The 21,852-nt window shown below is 57.6% G+C and overlaps 2 protein-coding genes across 15 annotated transcripts; both read right to left on the bottom strand.

The window, feature by feature from the left end:
* Window positions 1-624: 624 nt before the first annotated feature.
* QARS1 (glutaminyl-tRNA synthetase 1) lies at window positions 625-8,103 on the bottom strand. The gene is made up of 24 exons (XM_070777217.1): window positions 7,970-8,103; window positions 7,678-7,825; window positions 7,215-7,324; window positions 6,997-7,072; window positions 6,720-6,784; window positions 6,115-6,168; window positions 5,929-5,989; window positions 5,517-5,588; window positions 4,504-4,589; window positions 4,247-4,333; window positions 3,706-3,805; window positions 3,513-3,591; window positions 3,329-3,437; window positions 3,099-3,229; window positions 2,903-2,995; window positions 2,654-2,791; window positions 2,479-2,566; window positions 2,246-2,389; window positions 2,031-2,135; window positions 1,774-1,866; window positions 1,532-1,659; window positions 1,372-1,438; window positions 1,172-1,297; window positions 625-763 (listed from the first exon to the last, which is right to left on the bottom strand). Exons 1-24 carry the CDS (start codon window positions 8,084-8,086, stop codon window positions 713-715), a joined length of 2,328 nt encoding a protein of 775 aa, XP_070633318.1. The 5' UTR covers window positions 8,087-8,103; the 3' UTR covers window positions 625-712.
* Window positions 8,104-10,325: 2,222 nt separating this feature from the next.
* On the bottom strand, window positions 10,326-21,738 carry USP19 (ubiquitin specific peptidase 19). Of its 14 annotated transcripts, none has more exons than XM_070777206.1 (27): window positions 21,552-21,737; window positions 19,759-20,018; window positions 19,452-19,490; window positions 19,141-19,269; window positions 18,922-19,055; window positions 18,539-18,838; window positions 18,195-18,417; window positions 17,912-18,068; window positions 17,753-17,824; window positions 17,532-17,647; window positions 17,210-17,430; window positions 16,931-17,126; window positions 16,721-16,854; window positions 16,475-16,633; window positions 16,281-16,391; window positions 15,717-15,827; window positions 15,531-15,632; window positions 14,677-14,817; window positions 14,461-14,579; window positions 14,128-14,265; window positions 13,719-14,032; window positions 13,509-13,619; window positions 13,204-13,420; window positions 12,970-13,122; window positions 12,713-12,873; window positions 12,454-12,632; window positions 10,326-10,820 (listed from the first exon to the last, which is right to left on the bottom strand). In XM_070777206.1, exons 2-27 carry the CDS (start codon window positions 19,880-19,882, stop codon window positions 10,704-10,706), a joined length of 3,978 nt encoding a protein of 1,325 aa, XP_070633307.1. In that variant the 5' UTR covers window positions 19,883-20,018; window positions 21,552-21,737; the 3' UTR covers window positions 10,326-10,703. The 14 variants fall into 14 exon arrangements, with proteins under 14 accessions (XP_070633307.1, XP_019839723.2, XP_070633308.1 ...); XM_019984164.2 differs by having other exon boundaries at window positions 18,539-18,841; window positions 21,552-21,736; XM_070777207.1 differs by having other exon boundaries at window positions 17,210-17,424; window positions 18,539-18,841; window positions 21,552-21,736.
* Between the last annotated feature and the right edge of the window lie 114 nt (window positions 21,739-21,852).

The raw sequence follows: 21,852 nt of genomic DNA, 5'->3' as shown, positions 1-21,852 counted from the left end.
CTCACCAGTAGCCCACACTGCCCCAGAGGGGAACAGACTGCCATATACTCTTTGTTAAAAAGGCCTCTGGACCTTTGCACTTGTTCCTCCTTCCTGGCAAACCCCTAGTCTTTTGAGGTTCCCCTCAGGAGGCACCTCCTGAGAATAGTCTTCTGAGGCTCAGGCTGGATCAGGAACCCCGGATCAGCGTCACACAGGCCCCAGGGCCACGTCTTCTTCTGCACAATGCCTGGTCACCCTCTGTCTCCCCAACTAGATGGTGGACTTAGAAGGGCACCACACAGGTCTTCCTCATTCTGCTGTGCCTGGCACATAGTAGGTGCTCAATAGTTTTAGATGATTGGACTAGGAGCCAGACCTCTCCATCTGCCTAGGCATGCAGGCAGACACAAACCTTCTAGGTTCCTCTGACACAGGGCTTCTAACGGTGCAGCAGCATCCAGGACCCACGGTTCCCTCAGACTAGGAGCAGAAGGTACCAGTCAGGCCCAGGCCTCTCCCCCAAGTGCACCGGTGATTTCAAAGCTGTCAGTACTGCTCTGTGTGCAGTATACCTTCCCTCCACCCCACGGCATGACTCCAAGGCCCTCGGGTGCTAGGAGAGCAGAGAGATAATACACAGACTCCAGGGGATTCAGCTGTTCTTTATTGACATGGAGTCTGGGTACCCCTAGCCTCCAAAAGGATGAGGTAGGTCCACAGGACTTGCAGTTCACACTTTTCCTGGGTCCTCCTTCAGTGTGACGGTTCGGTTGAAGACAAGCTGGAGGACAGATGGGCAAGAATGACCACCAAGCCCGAACCAGGCCAGGAGGCCCGGGTGAGTCTCACCAGACACCCCACTCCAACCCTCACTTCATCCCAGAGGAGCTGAGCGCTGAAGAACTCTAGTTCTCAGTAACTTTTTGACTTTGGTTAAAGGACTGGCTGGCTCTGGGTCTCCATTTTGTAAGAATTATAACAATCCCTATGCCAGCCTATCTTGAGGAATAAGTAAGGAAGGGTTCATAGAAAATGTGCATAGCCTTAACCTCTGAGCCTATTTTCTCCTCAGTGGAACGTGGATCCCACTGCAGGTGGGGAGGATTAAGTAAGAAAATGTCAGCATAGTGCTTGGGGTAGAGAATGGCGGCTACCATCGGCATTGTGGTGGAAAGGTAGATTCAAGCACCTGTCCCTGGTTGCTGTCTGGATCCACGGAAAAGTAACCAAGGCGCTCAAATTGGAACTTGTCGAAGGGCTTTGCCAGGGCCACAGAACAGTCCACTAATGCAGCCTCCACCACTTGTAGCGAGGCCTGTGGGCAGAGAACTCAGGTGGCTATCGAGCCAGAAAGGCCCACCACCCTCACCCCATACCCCATGAGCCTACCGGGTTCAGGTCACTTAAGAATCCACCAGGCACCTCAGCAGGATCCTCGGGGTTCTTGTGCTGAAATCTGTAGCCAGAGTGAAGGTCAGACTGCACTGAGCAGCCACAGCAAGCAATGCCCATCTCATAACCTGCCCCAACCCCAGCTCTGCTCACTCACAGTCGCTCATAGAGGCGGATCTCACATGTCAGAGGCTGTGATACCCAGTGAATAAATGCCTTGGGCTTTTCACCAGCATCTGCGCGCCTGCAGGTCACCTTGAGGCTTTCCACACAGCCACTGGGGCCCTGGGAAGTCACGGGGCCTGCGATCAGACTTGGACCCTGCTACCAGGACTGCACGCTGCACCAGATCCTCACCCCAGCAGGCACTGCAGCAGGAAGCCTGCAGCTGGCTCTCACCTTGACAACATGCTGCAGCTCGATGACGTAGCCTGTATGCCTCAGGCCCACGGGCTGGCCCCATGCCAGGCGCTTATAGCCTGGCTCTGGCTCCTAGAGTTAGGAAGGTGGAGAAACACAAGAGGCTACAAAGGTCAGAAACACAAGAGGCTTCTTCCACCCCTATGTCTGGCAGAGACTGGTTTGAAGAAGGGATGATGGGTCCTCAGGACTGAGCTCAGGAGCAAACCGGACCCTTCACCCCACCCCCAACTCACCTCTTTGAAGTCCATCCTTTCAATGAAAACAGTGGATCCAAAAGGAACCTGATGGAAGCCCTTGGTCTCATCAGCTGGGAAGTTGGGCACCTGGATGTCCAAGGCCTGGCGCAGAAGTGTGAGTCACACTAGGCACTGGGATGCCCACACCCAAATCCAGGTGCACACCCCCCTCCCCCGCTCCCCCCCCCACACACACCTTGAAGGAGACTTACCTTGGTGGCAGGAAAATTGGTGATGACCACCTGTAACGGCTCCAGCACAGCCATGGCCCGAGGGGCTGTGTCATTCAGCACATCACGCACACAGGCTTCTAGCAGATGTGGTTCCATTGTGGTCTGTGCCACTGTCACTCCCACCTAGCAGGAAAGGTCAGCTTCAGTCGCAGCCATGACCACACACTGCTGTGCTCAGCCCCCAGCTGCCCACCCAGACCACTGGGCTATACCCGAGCACAGAAGTTGTTGATGGCCTCGGGCGGAAAGCCCCGGCGTCGTAAGGCTGTGAGCGTGAAGAGCCGGGGATCGTCCCAATCCCTGTGGGCAAAGAGGAGACGAGAAGGCCGTTGGCGGCACATGCTACTAGTACCGCCAACCTTTGATAAGCCAAAAAGCCACACGCACCGCACAGCGCCAGCCGCCACAAGCTGGAGAATCTTCCTCTTGGAGACGACAGCATAGTGCAGATTGAGGCGGCCGTACTCCCACTGCACGGGACAGTAGACGTCCAGCGCGTTGCACAGCCAGAAGTAGGAGGAGCGTCTGGGTGGGGGCGCAGAGTCAGGGCTGGCCACCTCCAACCCAGGACAGACTGCCGGAAGGGCTGCTGGAATCCCACTGGCCCGCCCCTCCCCACCGGCCCAGCTCCCTCACCGGGCCTGGAATTCCTTGGTGCAGAGTGAGTGGGTGATGTGCTCGATGGAGTCACAGAGGCAGTGCGTGTAGTCATAGGTGGGGTAGATGCACCTGCAGGGCACAGGCAGTGGGCCCCACCATCCAGCCCCACTCTGCCCGACCCACGGCCCACCCCGCCCCCAACTCCGCAAGCCCACCCCAAGCTCCCGCTCACCAGGTGTCCCCTGTGCGGTGGTGCGGCGTGTACTTGACGCGGTAGGCCACGGGGTCCATCTTGCCATCCTCCATCACCAGCTTCATCCGCAATGTGGCCTCACCCTCAGCAAACTTGCCCTTGCGCATTGCCTGAGTGGGAACAAGGGTTCGGGATGCAACTCAGCCTGACGGCATCTCATTCCCAGCATTCTGGCCCACCCAGACCCAACTGCACCCCCAGATCCCCACCTCGAAGAGCAGCAGCGACTCCTCTATGGGACGGTCTCTCCAGGGTGAGGGCAGTGGGTTGTGGCCTTTGAGCTCCTCTCCTCGCTGGTGGCACACGTAGGCCTGATCCCTACGAGGAAGGGGTGTGAATGCCCGGCATGGCTGCACCCTGGTCAGCCTGTCTGGCTCCATACTGTGGCCTCACCTGCGGATAAGCTCCACAGCCCAGGCATACAGCTGGTCAAAATAATCGGAGGCATATGTCACCTTGTAAGGGGTGTAACCTGGGGGACAATGGGACAGTATTAGCAACCAGGCAGGAGCACCCAATGGCAAGCTGTGGCCCAGTGAGAGGCCCATGGATAATCAGTTTGGCCCAGGCCCTCCCCAGCCCATACCCAGCCAGGCCACCATGTCGTATATGGCAGTGAAGAACTTTGCTTCCTCTTTCTCAGGGTTGGTGTCATCAAAGCGCAGGAAACAGATCCCATTGTTGGCCTAGGAGAATTGCAGTATCTGTGAGCTCCCGTTATCATCAGCTCCTACGATCCAGCTCATTAAACTGGGACCTTCTCAGAGCTCACCCATGTCAGAATTGAAAATATCTTTCACTCACCTTCCTATATCTAAATGCCCTAAACAAGGCATCTCATACGAATGTGAGATACAACACAGTCTCATCCTAACTCCGAGAAGTGGCACTGGGAATTTCCCAAGATTTGAACTTACTGCCTCACCAAGATCTTTTTCTCAATGAGCCCAATTGGGTGGATTCTGAGGTATCTGTCACACATTTCTAGGTATTCCCTTCAAGGCCTCTTTCTGCTCTGGGACACTTTATGGGAGCAGCAAGAAAAGTAGGGACAGACACCCCTCTGGTACCTGCTCATGGGAGCAACAAGCAGTCATCCTGCTTGCCAGGTCCCCAGACACACTCACCTTGGCATAGCCAAAATTGAAATTGATTGCTTTGGCATGTCCAATGTGCAGGATTCCATTGGGTTCTGGCGGGAACCGGGTACGAACCTGAGATTAGGGGAATGGGAGCAGAGGAAGCAGGTCAGAGCTCAGACTATACTAAAGGATGACCCTTCCTGGGGAGGCCATCGTGACAGGTAAGGTGGAGTAGCATGTAGGCAGCCCAAACCGCAGGCAAGTGATGATGGCATAGCTTGCCTGCCAATACTGCCACACACCTGTCCTCCGGTGATGTCCAGGTGCTGCTTCAGTAGATCCATGGTATGAGGAGTGGTCACATAGCCCGGGGTCTTGTAGTTCTCACCTGCCAGGGCCAGAACAAGCCTGATGACACCAGGCTACAGCCCAGGGCTTCCAACCCCAGGGACTTGGCTATAAGAATTGCTACTAAGACCCAGCAATTGGTCTAAGACCTCGGAGGCACAAGAAAAAGAACCTCTCTTACAATATTGAGAATGTCAACTGATGAAGCCATATGGAAAATAGTATGGCGGTTCCTCAAAAAACTAAAGAGAGTTGCAAAGGAAGTAACAATCTTACTTGTGGGCATGTATCCAGACAAAACTATTATTTGAAAAGATACACACACCACTACACTCAAAGCATTCAATAGCCTTGTCTTGGTTACATTTAATAGCCTTACCCTGGCTATGTTCAATAGCCAAGACATCGAAACAGCCTAGATGTCCACCACCAGATGAATGGATCAAGAGGATGTGGTACATAGATACAATGAAATATTACTCAGCTACCAGAAAGAATGAAATAATGTCATTTGCAGCAACATGGACAGGCTTGAAGAGATTGTCATATACTAAGTGAAGAAAGTCAGAAAAACAAATACCATACGATACCATATGATACCACTTACATGTGGAATCTAAATAATGACACAAACGAACATACCTACAAAACAGACTCACAGACACAGAGAACAGACTTGTGGTTTCCAAAGGAAAGGAGGGGAAAGGGAGAGAGAGAATGGGAGTCTGGCATGAGCAATGTAAACTGTAATACGTAGGATGACCAAACAACAAGGTCCTATGGGATAGCACAAGGAATTATATTCAACATCCAGTGATAAACAACAATGGGAAAGAACGTGAAAAAGAATATATAACTGAATTGGTTTGTTGTACAGCAGAAATTACTCATTATAAATCAACTATACTTAGTAAAATTGAAAAACAAGATCCAGCCCTCCACAGAGTTTTTCAATCTGCATGCTCACCAGGTTTGTGGAACTTAAGTGCCTCGCCTCGGAGCTGCTCCATCAGAGACAGGGTCTGAACAACAACCTCACCTGCAGAGAAGAAACAAGGAAAACTTATTCTCTGGATACAGCTATCACATCCAGCTCCAGGAGGTGCCTGTCAATAATATCCATATCCTGTAACCAGAACAGAACCAAGCAGTCCCCTCTTCCTCCAACCCCAGAAACAAGAGATACATAGCCAGACTCCTCAGGCCTCCTCTGGCTAGTTTCTGAGTAAAGGAAAGGAAGGAAACACCAGAAATTCCAGTCTTGCAGCAGAAGACAGACGAGTAAATGACAGCCTGAGGAGACTGGGCTGTAAGGATCCAGCAGGTGGAAAACCCAGAAATCGGGGAGCTGAATGCAACAGGAGCCTCAAGCCTCTCACCATTCTCCACCACATCCTTTGCTGTCCTTTGGTCTGTCTCTTCTGGCCGAGCCTTTGCCACCTGAGAGAAGTTCAAAAGTTGGTCAAGGTCTTAGGATTATTGGATTCAGATACCCCCTTCCCCAAACTGAAATTTCACCCTACCCTACCTCCTCCCCAGGGACCCTAGACCATGCTCAGTCCCACCTTGGGCTTCTTCTCCAGATCAGTCTCTGTCTTGGGACCCAGAAGATGGAGGACCTGAGCAGAGACCAGAGTCAGAGCTGGGACAGGACACCATGACTTGTCCCACCCACACACCCACCAAAGGGCTCCTGGGCCTATTTACCGGCACCACCTTGAAAAACCTACCTAGCCCATCCCACCTCTGCTCGTCACATGTTTCTGTGGCCTCAAATACTCTTTCCCTCCTGAGGGTCCATATTAGGCTCAGGTAACAGAAACAGCCATTTACACAGAGGAACTGTGGGGCCAGCATCGAGATAAGCCATCTACCTCAGCCATCACCCTCCTGTGATTCTCTGCCAGCATCCTGAGATGAAGGCCACATCACCCCTATTTACAAGATGAGGAAACTGAGGTTCAGAGTAAAGCAACTCATCCCAAATTAGGCATAACCCAGGGGCCCGGGTCTTTGATTGTTCGCCAGGTGCTCCCCCCTCTACCCTAGGCACTACTATCCACCATGAGAAGAGGAACAGGCTCTCTTCCCCTCCCAGCCCTGTGTACCCCTCAGTGGACTCGACATTCTGACAGGGCCTTTGCCTGCTTCAGCTCAAAGAGGCACCCACCTGCATGTCTACTTCATGCTTGATCATTTTGCCATCTGCCCACTTGAGTGCAGCCCGAGCCTCTCCTAGAAACATGGACAGAAGGAGATGCAAAAAGGCAAAGCAGGACATTTCCCATCCTCTTTCCCAAGAAAAGGGCCTGGCTGACCTCAGAAACCAGAGCGAGACCACTTCTAAGGTGCTCCTATTCCTCCTCCCACCTCCCTCTCACTCATCCCCAGAAGAAAAGGCATGTCCAGCGAGAAGAACATAGTCCCTTGCCCTAGGCCCTGCTCACCCATCAGCAGCCCCATGCTGAAATGGTAACGCTCTACCAGGAGCTTGGCTCGGTGGCGATTTATGGCAGCCTCCACCTACAGAAAGCCAAACCGTGTGGTTCAGAAATGCTCCGGGAACCCACACTCTCACCCTGGGGTCTTCCTGATTGGAAAAGCTGAGCCACTCCTGTTCAGGGTCAGTCCTAAGGAGGTAACTGATGGCTGGGGAAAGACTCACGGCCTCTTCAATCTGTTCTGGGGTCACCACAACGCCCACACCGCATTCCTGCTCGAAGTCCTCAGTGTTGATGGGATCCAAGGGATGACTCCGCACATACTCAAGGGCAGCTGAAAAAGAGCGAACAGATTTGTGGCATCTCAGCTCCAAGAAATAAGACAAGACCCTAATCCATCCAGGAAACCCCAATAAATTTGGCTCCTGGGAAATTAAGTCGTGCCCCTCTAGAGAAGCTCTGAGGCCTCAGGAAAGAAGCATGTATTCTGAGGGAAATTCCTCATCAGACCTAGGTTTCTCTAAGTCAGTCTCACCGGAGGTGGCCCTCTCCATCTGTCAGTGCCAGGGCCTCGGTTTAGAGAACTAGTAATCTAGAGAGACACCGAGGGACTTCTCAGAAGGGACAGAAAGGGGTCTGGGCTGAGAGAAGTTTGAGGTGGAAGCGCAGGTCAGGGAGGGGTCTCACCGCTCAGCTGGGTCTCAGTGTGGATCTTCCTACTGGTTATGTAGCTCACGAGGAAAGAAAGGCGCCGAGGATCCCGGAGTCGGGAGGCCAATCCATAGAGCAGGGTCCCGGTAGCCTTGTCGATGGAGGAGCCCAGAGTCTGCTGCGCCTGGGGTCAGAGGGGTCAGAGATAAGCCCCACGCCCAGTAAGAAAAGCCTGGGCAAGACAAGGTGGGCTGCTTGGGGTTGGGACCCGACCCGGCGTTGCGCTGGGGCACAGTCGGCAGCCGGGGCCAGGGACTTAGGTTGGCACCTGGGTCGCCGCCTCGCGTAGCTGCGCGCTCAGAACCGTGTTCTTGAGCGTTTCGCGGGCCTTCTGCTCGCTCAGGCCGAGGCCAGTGAAGAGCGACAAGGAGTCCAGAGCCGCCATTGCTGGGACGCCGGAAACCGAAAGAAAACTTTGGGGCCAATCTGAACGTTGGCATTAGCCCACGGACCAATAGGAGAGCAATGCTGTCAGGGAGAGCCAATAGTGTCCTTCCTTGGCGGGAGGGGGTGGGGCTCTCTAGGGTTACTAGCTCCATTTAAAGGGCTGAGGGCGGCCTTTCCGGACGCTTCACTTCCGTCTTCGTAGTGGCGACCGGACTTTTAGGAGGTGCTTTGCCGCGGATCAGGAAACAAACATAGACATGGGCCTTTGCTCTTCGACCTTTCCCTTTCAGCCCTGGAACCCTCGTGACCATCCCAGTTCTGTTCTTGGGAATATGTGAGTCCCTATCATCTTTCTGACGTCACAGCTTTGGAGTTGTCATGGAAACAGTTGAACAAAATGAAGCCCGGGAAATCTTGTCAAAGATTCCAGAGAATGTCTGAAATGGCCCATATGATGGGCCCCACTAGTCTGGCACTTCACTTCTTCAGCACCCACCTCACCACACACCTGGCCAGGAGGGACCTCAAAACGTTCTGTGATGATTTGGTTTAAAATCTTCTCTGGGAATTCCCTGGTGATCCAGTGGTTAGGACTCTGCAGCTCACTGGTGAAGGCCTGGGTTTTCGTCCCTGGTCGGGGAACTAAGATCCCACAAACCACGCGGTGTGGCAAAAAAAAAAAGCAAAAAACAGTCATACTTAGCACCCTTACCAAACCATGCATGTCAGGAGGACCACAAGATCAGACCTTGAAATTCATATATAGGTGTTGGACAGGATGTTTTATCAAAGCTGAGATAAGGTGGGACAGAGGAGGAAACAAGGAGAATAGCCTGATAATGCAGAATCGGCAGTGGCCATAGAGCTGAGACTCAGAGAAGCCTTGTGCGGAGGCCCGGCCCGGGGAAGGGTCATGGGGCAGGCTCAGCAGCAGCAGAGCTATGGTCAGAGGGGGACAGAGCCCCTTAAGCAGTGCATCCAGCACATGCAGCCCACCAGGGTCCAGACACTTAGGGCTGCACCCAGTGAAGGCCCAGGACAATCCTGTCGCTGCCCACACCTAGCAGACCCTCCTCCAGCAGTGTGTCAGCACCAACAGCCAGCTTAGCAATTCCACTATTACTGCAGGGCCTCACACCCAGCTCTCCAGGCCCCTCTCCATGACCAGTAACCCCACGTGGTCCTTGTGCTATTATTCCAATAGAAAATAACCAACTCTGGTCACAGGGTTAGCTTTCTCCAGGAGCTCCTGCTCACCACCACCCCCTAACTCCAGCCAAGGCTGAGGGGTACTAGCAGGGCCCACATGCTGGGCTTATCGTAACACTGACCCAGGCTTGGGGGCAGGGATGGACCACTGCGGTTGCAGGGCCCTGCCCCACCCTTCCCTGCCTTACACTCTTTCTGGCTTGCTTGAACACCTGCCTATGACTACTTTGTTGCTCCCCATCCCCCTCCAGCTGGAGATACCCACTCCTAACCCTGTGCAGTTGGAGACGGAAGTCTCACGAGACTTGCCCATGCCTTGCAGTATGTGTGCACAAAGGCAAATGTGCTGGGACATGCCTGCTGACCCACTGTGGGCAAACAGCCTGGGATACCTGCCAGAAGCCAAAGTCTCAAGGAATCAAGGGAGGAAATGGCCTGGCAGGGGCCTGCACCCTCCCTTCCACAGGAAGCCAGCCAAGATTAGCTCTGGTCCTCTCTGCCTATCCTTTTGGAGCAGGGTCTCCTTCCCCAAAACCCAGTTTTTTTCCTGCTCTATTCTCCCAAGGGATCCAGATGTTTTGCAAACTACAGCAAAGAAATACCTGAGAAAAGGAGGGACTGCCCTCCACCCACATGTCCTTCCTGTTCCCCAATAAGTCCTTCCTGACCTGCTATCTGTTTGTCAGCCCCAGTGCCTACACCTTTTATTCCATGCTGTCAGCTTCTGGAGTTTCATGGGGTAGAGTCCACCTCTTGGGTCTGAGGTACTGATGTTGCCAACCATAGCTGCCTCCAGGCAGGACTCAGAATCAGTGGAATCAAAGGGCAGAAGTCAGGCCCCAAACATCTGCTGGCACTGGGGGCTTGGCTTTATGATCCAAAGGGCCTGAACTGGAACCTCATCATCTTTCCTCAGACCAGAGCACTTTACAGGATCTTTGACACACACTCACTCACTCACTCTCTCTCACACACAGATGCTGCAAAGGGGAGGTGGCCACAGGACCTAGTGTATCACAGTGACTAAGTCTGCTTATTTGTCATTTATTTTTAAAATATATTTAAACAGCAGCAATCACTTCCAAAATGCCAAAAAAAAAATTACAGTTTTTTAGAATAAAATTATAACGTTTATAATGCGAGTGAGAAAGAACCGAAGGTACAACTGAGAATCAAACCACGCAGCACTGGGGGTGGCTGGAGAAGCCAAGGCCCACTGGTTGGGGTGGGGGGGTGGGTCAAGGTGACAAGAGGTCCCAACCTGTGAGGCTTCCACCCTCAAATCATCCCCCCAACTCCCCATTGACGAAGCCAGTGTCCTCTAGGTTAGAGAAGGAGAAGCGGCAAAGCGCTGGCCCTCTGGGGGGGATCCCACAAACCCAGTCCCCCCACCAGCCAGGGACCTGCTAATCGACCTCCTCCATGTTGCTGTAGGTGGGGGCTGGGCGGTCCACAGGGGGGGCGAAGCGTTCAGGGGCTGTCCGCGTGGGGGCCACCTCGGGGGCCTGGCCAGGGCCTAGTCCCTGCAACAGAATATGAGGACAGGGGTTGGGGGCTGCCCAGTATGCCGCCTGGCATCCCGGGGGTGCTGGCTTTGAGCCCTGGCACCCAGGGGAGGGCCCCAAGGCAGGCGCAGACAGCAGCGGCGTTGAGACAGAGAGACGAGATCGGGCCTGAACAGTCTCGCTTTATTAACACTTTAAATACAAGAAGCTGCTTGAGTAGGGCTAAGCCCTAGGTCAAGGGTAGGAGCAGCAGGACAAACGGACAGACGGCTGGAAGGGATACCCACCCTGGGATGCTCTGCCCCTGCAAGAGCCACAGTCCCCACCCTGTCCCCTCAGAGGCACCCACTGAGCCCCAAGTCAGTCCCCACCACAGAGGCAGGCATGGCCTGGTGGGGAAGGTAGGTGGACCAGCTCACAGCAGCTGCCTGCCGGTGAGCTCATCTCCAAGGGCTATGGGATACCAGAGGATAGAACACGTTGAGCACAAGGGCCACCAAAGCTGCCACGGTGCCCAGAACAAAGTATCGGAGACAGCCCTCGTCTGGTGTGGTAGGGCCACGTGGCGGGGGGCCCACCCAGTCTTGGGGCCCCCAGGGACCCAGAGGTGCAGGCCCCTCGGGTACCGGCTCCTCCTCGGCCTCCAGCTCCTGCCAAATCCGGGAAGCCTACGGTGTGCGGAAACGGCCATCAGCGCCCAGGGCAGGGGTGAGTGGGGAGGGAGACCCAGTGTCCCTAAGACCCCTGGCCACAACAGTCCCACCCAAGATAACTGGCGCTAACCCCCTACATCCCAGGTCAGGCGGCACAGAGGGCAGGCAGGAGCCAAGTGGGTCACTCGCTGGGTTGTTGAGACAGAGCACCAACCGTGACAGGTGAACTCTGAAGGCACTGTGGCCTCAGGACACCCCCCAGTGGACATGCAGCTTCCCGTTGGGGTGCAGTTAGTGTTGGGGGCTAGCCGGTCAGTGTTTTAGCCCAGGCTCCCCACAGAGGAGACTGGCTCATGGAGGACATAACTGCCAAGCCCAGAGTCATCTCCTGGCTCCCTCCCACCTATGTGCAGATCCTGATCACAGTCTCAGAGTCTGCGCATAGAGGGCTGAAGGGAGAGCAGCGCCAGGAGGAGACTAGTCCAGGAAAGAGTTGGGGCTGTGCCCACCAACCAGGCCTGGGACCCACGTCAGCAAGAGACAGAAGATCCTGAAGGCCCAGCAGGAACAGATGCCCACCTCAGAGAGGGGGACGGCCACACAAGGCTATGGACTGCTGGCGCAGCCCTGGCCTGAGTGCATGTCAGAACTCGGGGACAGTCATAAGGGAGGGTCTGTGGGCTAGCGTGTGGGGAGCAGCAGAGGGAAAGCTGGGAGTGCTGGGTACAGTCCATTCACAGCCCGGTCAAGTCTGTAGCAGCTCCTGGCCTGTATTTGATGCACACGCCCCTGGCCACGTGTTGGTGTGTATGTGCCTCTGTGAGTGTCCCTACAGCCGGTAATGGCTCTGGCTAAGGCTGCAATGTGAGGGAACCCCATCTGTGGCTTAAAAAGCCAGGGCTTTAGGGGCTGAAGGAGAAGAAGCTGTGCTCTATGCGCCGCCCCCCAACATCTGCGAGTTGGGCCCCCCTAGCCTGTGAAGCCTCCCCGTGCCTCACCTGGCTGGCAGCTGACTCAGCTGCAGGGCCCAGATCAGGGTGGTGCTCAGAGTGACCTGCCCGGGGGGGCCTCTCCACGGGAGAGTTCCGCCGGCGGTAGAAGAGGACATAGGCATAACGCGTCACCACCTGGCTCTCGTCTACCGTTGTCACCGTGCTGTCGTCGAACAGGCGCCAGCCTACGGCAAGGCGGGGAGAGTGTGAACAGGGCCTGCGCCACCGCCCCTCCCGTCCGTCCTGTCGGCGCGTGTGCCCTCACCCACGTCGCTGCGCTGGCTGCTGCGGTCATTGGGCAGGCGTGCGCAGGCGGTGTAGTGGCCGCCGATCATGCCCCCGTAGTGGTTGATGACGGCGTACAGGTCGTAGCTGGGCAGCTGCTCCTCTTTCTGACCGATACAGAACTTGCCCAGGTCCAGGTTCCTGCGGGGCCGGCCCGAGAGTGGTCAGCCAGTCAGCAGGTGTCCCTCCCCGCCGCCACCACCAGCCCTGACTGCAGGCAGCAGGGCCCTGGCTCACCGGACGGGAAACTCCACCAGGTCGTTGATCTTGTCACGCCAGATGAAGCTGCGGAAGGAGAAGCGCTTGAGCTGCACGATGAGCACGTTGGGCAGGCGCCACAGCAGCAGCTGCTTGGAGGCCTCGCGGTGCTGTTTGCACTGCGGGCAGTACCTGAGCGGGGATGGGGCACGGTCAGGGGTGGCAGAGCGCCTGGCGCCCTCGCCCCCCACCTGCCGGCCACCCTGGCCTCACCAAGCCTCCTCGGGTGCCAACACCTCCGGCCGTGTGAAGAGGTTGAGGCACTGGTCCAGCGTGAAGTGGCCGGCACGGGCAGCCTCACCGGCAGACCCAGGGTCCTCGGCGCACTCCAGCTCCTTGGAGGCCACCAGCACGAACTCCTGCAGGCGCTCGTTGTTGCGCCAGACCAGGGCCAGGCTGCAGTCGTCTCCCAGGTCCAGTGGGACGTCTCCTGGAAACGGGCAGGGAGGGGAGTCACACTGCTGTGGGGAGCCGCCGGCCCAATCCACACCAGGGCTCCCCCGCCTGCCGGCCTCAACCTTTGTCCTCTAGCCGCTGCTCTCGGTTGGACGCATCAATTCTGTAGATGAAGAACTGTGGAGTGTGGGCACTCAGGGCTTCACTTGGGTGTTGGTACCCGGGCACAGCAGCTGAGAAAGGACACGATAATCGGAGCTCTCCTGTCTACCAGGGCCTGACCCAGCTCTCCCCTACCTTCCCTACCCCAGAGCCTTTCAGCAGACTTTTACCTTCAGGCCGGGACACCCTCTCACCAACAGTCAAGGCGCCAACTTCAACAGGCCCACTGGCCACCATCTCAGAAGAAATGCCGCTGGTGCTGGGCACAGGGCCCCGATCAGGGGATGCCCATGCCCGGGAGGCCCCAGTGTCCCCCTCAGCCACAGGGGTCACCAACTGGAGCTCTGGTGGCTGAATGGGGTCCCTGTCACTGTCCCCGGCCTCCAGGGAGCTAGTGGAGAGTAGCGTGGTGCAGCCAGGGCCCTGGGACTCCAAGGCCATGCGGCCGGGCTGGAAGGGCGGCTGGAACACACTCACAGAGTACCTGGCGACAGGCCGCAAAAGCCAGTAAGAATCCAGACCAGCATGGCTGGCACCTCTGCCTTCCACCCCGCCTTAACCCAGGTCCTGGGCACTTACCGGGCATAGCCCTCTAGCAGCTGAGCAAGACGGGCGTAGGTGAGGCGCGAGGCGGGGACACTGACCAGGAAGGGGTAGCCAATGTTCTCGGGGCGGCAGAGGCCCTTGTGGTCAGGCCAGTGGGTTTTCTGACAGAGCCTGGAAGGAAAGTGGAGGGAAGAAGGGGGCTTCAGCCCTACCTCTGCACCAGGGCCAGCCCAGCTTCCCCAGGGGTCTGGGAGAGTGGCAGCAGATGGGGACAGGTAGAGGACTTAAGACACCCAGGCTTTACGTGAAGAGGGAAGGTGGCAGGTGGAAGCAGGAGCAGGGACGGGGCAACACGGGAGTCCTCACTGGTTGCAGTAGCCCACGCGGTAGCACCGGGTACAGCGCTTCAGCTTCTCGTCCTCTGACTGCTGCTTCCGCTGGCAGGCTGCACACTTGGAGATGGGGATGCTGGGCACCTGGGGGCGCTGGGGTGGGTGGCCTGGCTCAGCGAGGGCAGGCGGGGCAGGCAGGCCATCCCCGCCCCCCCCAGGACCCTGGGTCAGCGGGGTGGCCCCTACTCACCTGTTGTACCTCTAGCACCACCACCCTCTCCTTGGCCAACTCTGGGGACAGCAACTCGAAGCAGAGGAGTGTGTCGGACGGGGACACGGTGTCCAGTGAGTGGGAGGGCAGGAACACACGGTGGAAGCGATTCTTAATCACCTGGGGATAGAGAACACACAGATCCGATGTGAGGACGAGCACTTCCCCTAGCCCTGCTCCAAACCACAAGATCTGGCCTTGATCTTGGGTCACTGGGGACTTGTCAGGGGTAAGAAATATACGCCTCCACTGGCAGCAGCCTCAGTGCCCAATAGAGTAAGGAGCCTGGTGCATACAGAGGATGTAAGATCAGGATTGGGACAGCTATGAACCGTACCAGCTCTCCACACCAAGGGCCTCAACCCTGCTGTCACCCCAGTGGGCCCTGTGGAGACTGCAACGTGGTTACTCTGGAGGGGCCACCTTCCAAGAAGTGTGCCCCAACCTCTACCCCGGTGAGGAACAGGACACTGCCAGGCAGCAGCACACAGATCGGGGAAAACAGGAGGGAGAAGCACAATGCAGAAGAACCAGAGCTGGTGGACGGCTAGTCCTGTGGCCCAAGGTCCTTATCTAAAGAAGAGCAGCTGGGGGCCACCACCAAGAGGGGGAATATATTCAGATGATGGCAGGGAACTGAGGGAACCTCATGTGCATCGCCCAAGTGCCTGGTTTCAACCACGCCTCATCTGGCAGCATCCCACCTGTCTGTGCAGTCACATGCACATCTGCGTGGACACATACAGATGCTAACAACTGCACACACGTTATCTGTGTGCTGTGAACACAGACACACATCCCTGTGCAGAAGGGGCAGGGAAGGACAGACACACCTCAGCCAGACGCAGGTTCTCAGGCTTCACATGGACACTCTGAGATAGGGAGTCCAACACTTCGCTCGCACTGGAGTTCTCTTTGCTGACGCTCACCAGAAACTGTGGTGACAAGAGGAGAGTGTCCGTCGGGGAGGGAGGCCAGGGTCTAAGGCCATAGCCCGGAAGTACAGGCCAAGTTCTCACCTTGATGGGCTTGCTGTGGGGCTCCCGGGCGAAATAGAAGACAGGGAGAACCTTTTGCTTCTGGGGCAAGGGCACTGGCAGGTACAGGAACGGGTCAAAAGTGATGGAGACCTGCAAATGCACAGGTGCCACTGGGTGGCCGCACAGGGAGTGGAGGGGCAGGCTGCTGGTGCCCAGAGCGCCCGATCCAAGCCCGGGGATGGCTCTCGGGCCTCACCGCCCAGCCTCAGGCTGAGTATGTTGGACAGACCAGGAGAACCGGTAGGAGAGAAGGATCCCTGTTTCTGACACTGGAAGCCTGCTCCGCCAGGCCCCTCCCATGTGCCTTTCCAATTTTTCCCATACCCCACTCCATCTCAGGTCACCCAAAGAGCGCTTTCCCCTCAGTTAGGAAGCCCTTGCAGCCTGACCTCTGCAGCCCACAGGGCCTCAGGCCTCGCCCGAGCTTCTCTGCCCAAACTGTGCTCTGCAGCACCTAAAGGTACCCGCGCCTCTGAGCCCATTCTGAGTAGGCTAACCAGGACAAGCGAGGGGGTGCCTTTTTTTCTAGGGAGCCCGTCACACCTTTGCACACACGGGGCACACCAGCTTCGACTTGTACTGGCCCTGAAACAGGTCCACGATGAAAGAGTCGTTCCTCATCTTGTGCCGCTGCCAGGCTTCCTCAGCCACCACCTGAGAAGCAGAGTGGTGAGGGCCGAGGAGATCCGGGGGCCGGGACGGGGGGACACAGGCGCACCGCTGCCCCCAACTCTGACCTCATCAGGCCGCCCATCTGAGTCCACAGTCTCCGTGTAGGGCTTATTCTGAATGCGGTTCAAGTCCTCGTGCAGCCCATCCAGCAGGAAAGCCATGAACTCCTGGGCATCGTGCTGGGCGTAGCCTGTGAACTGGCTGGCCTTGCTCGCCACGATGGCCTGGATACATGGGCAAGGTGTGAGCCCAGAGCCCCAGCACCGGCTGGCTGGCCCTCCCCACCCTCTCCAGGAGTGGCCACAGATCACCTTCAACTTGGAGGGCTGGAAGGCATGGTGGGTGCCCTTCCACAGCGCCCGGAGCAGCACAGCAAAGCCGATGGCCAGACGCCCACCAGTCCCCAGCGGGTTGTTGTAGTTGATCTCAGCCTCGAAGGAGCGGTCTAGGGACAGCAGCCCAGCAGAGATGTGAGCGGGGGCAGGTGTCCCCCGTCCCTGGGCTCCAGGTGCTGCTCTCACCATGGAAGAAGTCCCGCAGCTCCCGCGTGTTGGACAGAGACTGAATGACACTGTTCATGAAGCAGGTGTTGCCTAAGTTGACGAGGCCGGTGAAGCCTGGCAGACACACCTTCTTCTCTTCCTCCTCTTCTTCCTCCACGCTGTCTCCACTCACCGGGCTGTGGGGCATTGGAGGCACCATACATGTGGGCTTGGGCTGTGGGAGCAAGAGAAGCATGAGAGAGCAGCCCTGAGCTCTCCAGCCTCCAGCCCTGGCCCTCTGCACCCCGAGATTCTCACCGACGCCAGGTGTGGCTCTGACTTTGGGGCTACATGCTCCACGGGGGTGCGGGTGGCCACCCCATCGAGGCCTGTGTCCTCAGATCGAGCCTTGGGTTTCTCCTTCTCCACGGCCCGGGCTTCCTCCTGGCCTGTCAAGGGATGGGGTGTACCTCCCGGTGGGGCTGAATCCAGGGGGGATGGACCTGTCGGCACGGCGACCTTTGCACCACCCACTGCACCTTAAAAAGGGGGAATGGGGGGCTGGTGGTTAGCAGCATGTGGCAGGGGGTGGGGGTCCGAGTCCCAAGGACCAGGCAATGAAAGGAGCTCGTGGGCAGACCTCGTGCAGCCGGGGCCTCCAGGCCCCCCCAGCGCTGGCTCTGCCGCTTGCGGAGGCAGATGTCGATGCGCGAGGCCGTGAAGCAGAAGGTGCACTGCTCGGGCTCGATCAGGTTCCTGCAGGGGAAGGCTGCACTCAGGGCCTCCGGTGGCCAGACGGCCCAGGGACATGGACTGCAGGGCAGCAGGACAGGCAGAGGGGCGGGGCTGGGCACCACCCACCTGAGCTTCACCTGCCAACGGAAGATGGTGTGGGGTCCACAGCCCGGATGCAGTCTCAGGAAGTTTCCGTCCCTGCAGGGGCAGGGCAGGAGAAAGAGCGTGAGACACACTGCCCTGCCTGAAGCACACTGTCTGCCCCAGGTCTGCCCACCCACCCACCTGGTCTGGAAGATAAGCGTGAAGTCCTGCTCACGGAAGAGCACTCGAGAGGTGTCCCTGTGGATTTCCTTCACATACACGTGCACCACCACTGAGTCCGGCCCCTTCTCGTACGAATCATTCTTGACAAATGCCAGGTTCACCGTGGACTCGGGCTCTATATTGAGACCACAGCTCAATGCCACCCAGGACAAGTTCCAGCCTGTTCCTATTCTACTCCCTGCCCACCCACTCACCCACCCACCTTGCAGCTCGAGCTCGGCCTGCCCAACCCCAGCCCCACCTTTACCATCCACCAAGGCCGCAGCATCTGTGGCCACTGCCATCTCCTCCTTGGAACAATCGTCCTTCTCAGGGTCTCTGCTCCGAGCCACGGTAGGGGACACTGGGTCGCTCCTGGGGGCTGCTGCCTTCTTTCCTGTCAAAAGTGCTAGATTCTCCTCTGAGCCCAGGAGGCAGGTCTGGGGGGTCAGTGGTGGTACACGGAGCTGTTCCTCAGCCTCAGCCTATTCATGGCGAGATCATGGGCAAGATCAGCCTTGGGTCTGGCGGGCGGCTCCCTCTCCACTGGAGTCCACACCCTTCCCCCCTCACCTCCCAATCCCCAAGCAGGCACCCCACTCTCACCTGGGTGGCCGGCTCAGCCAGGAATTGGGGGGCATCACCCCGAGGCCCAGGGCCATCTCTGGGCCCTTCCCCCTCTGGCCCTCTGCGGAGATGCACGGCCCTCTTGGCGCTGGGCCCTGCCTGGGCCCCAGGACCAGCCCCAGCGCCTACCTCACCACGGCCCTGGGCCCGCTTCTGGTTGCGGGCCTCCTGCTTAGCCCGCCGGGGCTCAGGGCCTGGCTCCAGGGCAACGGGAGATGGCTCCTGCCCATTCTCCTGGCACCGCAACCCTGGCACCAACTCCTGGGTCCCTAGAGGTTTCTTCTGCCAGAGATACAGCAGTCAGGCTCTGTCAACTACACTGGGGATCCCTGCCTCTCCCCTCCCACCACTCTGGGACTTACCAGCAGAGAGGGCCACGTAAGCAGAGGCACCTTCTTGGGCAGTGACAGCTGCAGGAGGCCACCTTTGCGAGCCTGCACTTTGGTGCAAGAACTCTCTATCTCGGCATAGAAAACACCACCCCACTGCCGACCATCTGGCAACAGAGTGGAGGAGTCAGCTGGGGCAGGGGATATCAAGGGGCTCACATACACTGCTGGCCTCGGAGCAGAAGGACGTACCTGGGAGCCGCAGCACACAGTCCGTGTCTGTGAAAGCAGCGTCAACTTCCTCCAGCCGCAGGGGACCGGTTCCCACGCGCAGCTTGACAATCACCTCATCAGCACTCTGCCTCCAATCGAGCCCTAAGTCTATACAGGGAGTGACCAAAAGATTGTGAGGGTCTCGGTGAGCTTCTGGTGAGGATCAGCAGGTACCAGACACCAGCCCTAATGGAACTGCTCTAGACAAGGGCTATACCCCCACAGCGCCCACCACCACTCTCCCACCAACCAAAGCACTCTAGCATCCAAAAGGCCTATTCTTTACTCACCCTCTTTGGTCTGCTCCTCCCGAGGAGTGAATGCTGACCCTGACAACAAAGGAAAGAACAGGGAAACGAAGATAGACAGGTAGCCTCCGAGACTCGAACACCCCATCAAACACCATGTTGAGGACTTCGGTCAAGTACTACAAACTTGAAAGCTGATGCTGTACCCAGCCTGCCACTGATCCATCTCTCAGCATCAGATGAGGATGGAAGGAAGAACAAAAAGAGTCATCTCCCAACCCCCCATGTGTATGCTCAATAGGAAGGGAGGAGGAGAAGGCCACAAAGGCTCCAGGAATGCCACTCCCACCTCTCCTAGGATCGCCGTCTTTGCTCTCCTGGTTTGCTCGATCCTTCTGCTTTTTCTTACTGGTTGCCTCCTCCAGTCCTGGGGGCCCTCTCCTTGGGCCTGTAGCGCTGGCCCCACCAGACATCTTGAGCCGCTTGGTCGACAGCCAGAGTGCCCCGGGGTCGGCAACGACGTCTGGGTCAGGGCTACGACGCTTTCTTCCTGGCCCAGCTATCTTGGCAACTCTTTGTGGACAAATTCTCCAGCAAGGAACAGACAGCCTAACGAGAAGGGGACCAGTGATCACTACCAAGGGCCGGAGTTTGCTCCCTGGTTACACCCAGGGCTCGGCAACCTAGGACATTTCTAACCCTCCAGAGCAGTGTCTCTCCAATACCTGAGGCAGCCCTGGCTACTCTCAGACGATTCCTAAGGGGGACTAAATAATGCACGTAGGAGCAACCACTTCTGGCTGAGCCTCCTAGACGCTGCCGCACAGACCCACAGAGAAAGAAGCCTCACTGAGGAGGAGCCAGGTCAGGGCAGCCATGGCCTGGGACCAGGCTCCTTCATCAATCTGGAGACGAGCCATGGCTCCAGCCCACAGGGCTGGCGCTCTGAACAGGGTGCTCACTTTTCCTTCACTCTCACTGGCTGCTTAGTCACCACCCAAGAAGTAGGAGGTGGAGGAGGAAGCCAGGAAAGGAGGAGACAGACAATTAAACAGCAGGAGGCCCGGGCATTGTAGCTGAAAACAGGCCCAGCCCAGGTGCTACCACTGCCCAGGCACGGTCTTCAGGTTAAGGTGCCCCACCTGCCACATGACAGTTTCCACCCTTCTCTGAACCTGGTTCTATGCACTGCTTGCTTTTGTTTTCTTTTTTCCCTATGTCTGAAGAGATTCTGCTCTCCAGCTGCTGTCCTATGCAGAGAGGGTCTTGCAAAAGCTAAGGTGAAAAGGGTATTCAGATGTCACACTTCCCTTTCAGCAATATCCTCACCTCAAGGCGCCCTGAGGTAGAGACTGAAACAGACGTTATCCCCTTCCTTCTCAGGTCCGCCCCCTCATCAGCTCTGAGCCAGAGACTTCTACCCACTTTCCCACAGACCCACAAGGGGATTCTGGGCTGTTTCTCCACCCAATATAAAGTTCTCAAAACTAAGATGAGGGTGGGGATGAAGAAGGTGTGTATCCAGGATCCCTGGCAGCCCCCAGCACGGCCTGAGACAGTGGCAGGGCAGATAGTGACCAGTCTGTGTTCCCCAGTGTGAGTGTGTGTGTGGGGGTGAGTGGGGGGAAATGTCGGGGGCGGAAAGAGATTCTTCTACGGGTCTGATGTGGGACTGGTGGGCTGGATCTCCAATCACGACAGATCCAGAGTCGAGAGATGGACATCCTCCGCCTCTTTGCTCCCATGCCCCAGCTGAAGGTCGCGTCCCTCCCCTATCCTCTTGGGACGTTGAGGAGGGAAAGGGGCTGCCTAGAGACCCAAGGTAGCCTAATCCGGCCGCGCCGGGTTACTGACCACAGACTAGCGCCCCAGCCGGGCTGCGACCCAGTTCCAGCCTCCGAACCCCGGGCCCACCACCACCTCCTCCAGAAAGCCGCCCTCACTCGCCGCCAGCCCTCTCGGAGACGGCCGGCCGGCCACAGGCTGAGTGTAACAACCCAGCCTGCAGTAGTGGGCCCAGCAGGCCGCCGGACTCGAGGGGTGGAGACTGGACGGCCCGTGACCTTGAACAGGCCGCCCCGGGCCCGCGTTGCGGCCTCCCCGCTCCGGCGCGACAGGCGAGCAGCCGCCAGCCCCACTCACCGAGCGAGGCCGCCGCCGCCGCCAGCCCTCTTCGGGCCTTGGCAACCCGCTCTCGGTTCCGGTTCCGGCGTCAGGTCGGTTCCGGTTCCGGCGCGCCCCTCCCCCGTCCCGGCGCCGCCGCCACCACCTCAGCTGCTTGTTTTGTTTCGACTTCCAGTTACGGCCGCGGGTGGCTGCACGCAGGGCCGGTGACGCACATCCGGCGGGAGCGGGCACGCGGCGCCGGGCAGCTTCGGGGGCGGGCCGAGCGGAGGGGGCGGGGCTCCGGTGCCTGGGCCTCGCTGGGGCCCGGCGGGTGGCC

Source organism: Bos indicus, chromosome 22 (assembly GCF_029378745.1).
Source record: "Bos indicus isolate NIAB-ARS_2022 breed Sahiwal x Tharparkar chromosome 22, NIAB-ARS_B.indTharparkar_mat_pri_1.0, whole genome shotgun sequence".
NCBI lineage: Eukaryota > Metazoa > Chordata > Mammalia > Artiodactyla > Bovidae > Bos > Bos indicus.
Note: the sequence above shows the minus strand (reverse complement) of the source record. Positions and strands in the feature narration are given on the sequence as shown.